Genomic DNA, 4,011 nt, shown 5'->3' with positions numbered 1-4,011 from the left:
ATATACTCCAACCCATTTTTGAAAAAATAGTGGTTTCCAGCATCCTCACCTATCCAGAACATAAGTAAAAACTTGGGGGTTTCTTGCTTATTAATGAAAGTTATGAAGTCTAAGTCCACCTGGGCCCAGAACCCAAGTTGTAGCATAATGGTATTTCGTCCAACCAAAGAAGAGTTTAATGATTTCGATAAATACATTGCTTATATGGAATCCCAAGGTGCACACCGAGCAGGCCTGGCCAAGGTAATTCCACCCCAGGACTGGAAAGCCAGAAAGACCTATGATGACATCGATGACATCTTAATAGCCGCTCCCCTCCAGCAGGTGATTTCTGGGCACGCAGGTGTGTTTACTCAGCACCACAAAAAGAAGAAAGCCATGACCGTGCGTGAGTATCGCCGCTTAACAAACAGTGAAAAACACCAGACTCCATTCTACTCTGATTTTGAGGAACTGGAGCGAAAATATTGGAAAACGCGCCCCTATGATTCACCGGTTTATGGTGCGGACGTCAGTGGCTCCTTATTTGATGAAAACACGAAGCAGTGGAACCTTGGACACCTGGGAACCATTCAGGACCTGCTGGAACAAGAGTGCGGAGTGGTCATCGAAGGCGTCAACACCCCCTATCTTTACTTCGGCATGTGGAAGACCGCCTTCGCCTGGCACACGGAGGACATGGACCTTTACAGCATCAACTACCTGCACTTCGGGGAGCCCAAGACTTGGTACGCGGTGCCCCCGGAGCACGGCCGGCGCCTGGAAGGCCTGGCCAGGGAGCTTTTTCCGGGCAGCTCGCGGGGCTGTGAGGCCTTCCTGCGGCACAAGGTGGCTCTCATCTCGCCCACGGTCCTCAAGGACAACGGCATCCCCTTCGGTCGGGTCACTCAGGAGGCTGGAGAGTTCATAGTGACGTTTCCCTATGGCTACCACTCTGGCTTCAACCACGGCTTTAACTGTGCGGAAGCCATCAATTTCGCCTCCCCGCGCTGGATCGATTTTGGCAAAGTGGCGTCGCAGTGCAGCTGCGGGGAGGCCCGGGTCACCTTCTCCATGGACGCCTTCGTGCGCATCCTGCAACCGGAGCGCTACGAGCTGTGGAAACGCGGGCAGGACCGGACCGTGGTGGACCACAGGCGGCCCACGGAGCCCAGCAGCAAGGGCCTGAACGCCTGGAGGGAGGTTCGCGCCGCCTGCGGAGCCGCTCTGGGCCCGAGGCACCACCAGCCACGCCGCGCTCGACGCCCACGTGTGCCTGTAGCCCTGGACAGTGGGACCCGCCACCTAGTCCCTGTGCCTGCTGTGTCCTGGCGCCCTTCGCCGGCCCGGGGTTCTTGTTCGGCAGCCCAGTTCGATGCTGCGGCCACCTGCACCTCTGGGGAGCCCGGCCCGACCCAGCCGCCAACCCCAGGTCCATCCGCCCCGGATGGCCACCCAGCTGGAAGATGTGGCCCTCGTCGTCGTCCTTGGGAACAGGGGACTCAGGAGGCAACTGCTCCTCCCAGGGCTAAGAGGAGGCTTTCCTTGGACATTGCTCAGGACCCAGAGGCTCAGCCCCTGCCTGTGGATGCACCCTCGCCAGACAACGCTGACCCGCTCAGCCCTGGGCTCCAGCATCCCGACAAGGCTTTTATGTGTGGTTGTGGCCCTGTCCCCTAAGCCCAGGGTATGCCTTTCTACCCCACTGCTCTTGCGTGGGGATCCTTTGAGACTGGTCGCATTGACATTTCAGAGCTTTGGCTATTTGCAGGTCACTAGTCTTGCATGAGAGTCCTGTTCTTAATAATTATATCAAAGCATTTCAAGCAAAACTTATTTTTCTGAGCTTGTTGCCTGTGTGATCTTGGTGAGTGAGTTTGGGGTTGATTGTTGGGTTCCAGCTGGCTGGCTGTGTTGGGGGATTTGGTTTGCAGCCCTATCTGAAGGGAGACTTGGTGGAAATCACCTGGCACTTGGCTGATCCAGGTTGCTAGGAGAGATGAGCAAACACAGGGCTAAAAGTGCCAGCATGTGAAAATCTTCTCTCCAAGTCTCCACTGCCTTCTCAACGCTCTATGTATATTTCACATGGTTAAGTCATTGATACATCCCAATATAAAAATCCACAAATAAATGAACAAGACAATTTCAAGTGGGCATATGTTCTGTGAAAAGATTAAAGGGGATGATGGGGTGATAGTGCAGAATGGGCAGTGTGGTTCCGGTGGTCAGGGAATATTTCATAAAGCAGGAGACCTTTCTGAGTCCCAAATGACAAGAAGGAAGGTCCAGAGCTGATGTCCACTTGGATAAAACAACAAGTGTAACAGCCCTAACATAGAGCTTGGTGCTTTTGTGTGTATAGAGAGGAAGCTCATTTGTATCTGGGGCTAGAGAAGGGAGAGGCAGGATCTTGTAGCTCATGTTAAATATTTGCGTTTTTTCAACTTGAAATGAGAAGGCATTGAAGGTTTAAAACAGCACTTGACATGATATAATTTGCATATTTAACTAATCACCTTAATTGTTCTGTGGACCCCTTGGGGGCAGGAGAAGTAGTTAGAACATCTAAGTAATACAGGTGAGAATCGATGGTTACTGACTTAGGCCATAGTGTTGAGAATGCACAGAAGTGGCCAAACTCAGAATAAATTTTAGAAATTGAAAATGATAGTTTGGATGCAGAAGGAAACATTTCAGAGAATCAAACCACATCTCTCTTCCCTCCAGCTGTCCCCTACAGAATTTCAGTAAGATTCTGGAATTTGAAGCACCATGTAAAACTACAGGCAGGAGCAAGGAAAAAGTAAGGCTTCTTTGAAGTTCTGATTGAGCCGTAGCAAAAGCCCATGTGTCCTCCCTATCACCATGCAGCTAGGCAACTCTGTGGTAGTATATTCTGTGGAAAACTGAAGCTGAAAGACTGAACTCCGGATCCTCAGTGGAGGATGGCAGTGACATGCTTGGCTGAAAAGATGATTAAGCCCTGTATTGAGATGGTGGAAGCACATGATGGAAGCAGACTGGAATTACTGGGAAGGCAGCAGCCCTGGAGAGCAACTGGACCATAGTAGATCTCATATGAGCCAGGAGTAACCTTTCATGTGATAAGTAACTGAGATCTTGAGGGCTTCTGGTCCTTTAATTTAGGTCAGTTGTGGATATGGCAGTGCAGAGAAATATGGGAACTCTGAGAAGCCTCTATGAAGACAGTAGCCTGGCTCATATTGCTATTTTAAATTTTAGAACCTGAAATTTTCCTTGTTACATTTCAGGGATATCACAATCTCTTCCCGGCAGATACACGCTCCAAATAGCCTAGGATAACAAAATTGGGGGTTTTGAAGGAAAAGAAACAAAAATAAATTTCCGAAAATATTTCTTGCACTACACTCCCTATGTTTTCACTTCACTTTTATACTTGAAACAAAATTTCCTTTACCCATTAAAGAGAAGCAATGTTAAAAATACAGTTTAGTTTTACCAGTACACTGGTTCCTAAATTAGTCTCCTTGATCTAAGTAGGCATTTCTCAAAAGAAGATATACAAATGGCCAACAGGCACATGAAAAGATGCTCCACATCGCTAATTATTAGAGAAATGCAAATCAAAACCACACAGGGGTATCACCTCACACCTGTCACAATGGCCATCATCAAAATGTCTACAAATAATAAATGCTGGAGAGGGTGTGGATGAAGGGGAACCCCCTTACACTTTCGGTGGGAATGCAAATTGGTTCAGCCACTATGGAAAACTGTATGGAGGTTGCTTAAAAAAACTAAAAATAGAGCTACGATATGATCCAACAATCCCATTCCTAGGCGTATATCAGGAAAAGACGAAAGCTCTAATTCGGAAAGAGACATGCACACCAGTGTTCATAGCAGCCTTATTTATAATAGCCAAGACATGGAAACAAACCAAGTGCCCCTCAACAGATGACTGGTTTAAGAAGAAGTGGTACATACATACCATGGAATATTACTCAGCCAGAAAAAGATGAAATATTGCCACTTGCAGCAGCATAG

The 4,011-nt window shown here is 48.4% G+C and overlaps 1 protein-coding gene across 1 annotated transcript; it reads left to right on the top strand.

The window, feature by feature from the left end:
- The first annotated feature begins 56 nt into the window (after positions 1-56).
- On the top strand, positions 57-1,775 carry LOC112413669 (lysine-specific demethylase 4D-like). Its single transcript, XM_024765703.1, has one exon. The coding sequence runs from the start codon at positions 94-96 to the stop codon at positions 1,657-1,659; it is 1,566 nt and encodes a 521-aa protein (XP_024621471.1). The 5' UTR covers positions 57-93; the 3' UTR covers positions 1,660-1,775.
- Positions 1,776-4,011: the final 2,236 nt, after the last annotated feature.

Source organism: Neophocaena asiaeorientalis, unplaced genomic scaffold (assembly GCF_003031525.2).
Source record: "Neophocaena asiaeorientalis asiaeorientalis breed wild unplaced genomic scaffold, Neophocaena_asiaeorientalis_V1.1 scaffold2110, whole genome shotgun sequence".
Taxonomy (NCBI): domain Eukaryota; kingdom Metazoa; phylum Chordata; class Mammalia; order Artiodactyla; family Phocoenidae; genus Neophocaena; species Neophocaena asiaeorientalis.
The sequence above is the reverse complement of the archived record's forward strand: the minus strand, read 5'-3'. Positions and strand labels throughout refer to the sequence as shown.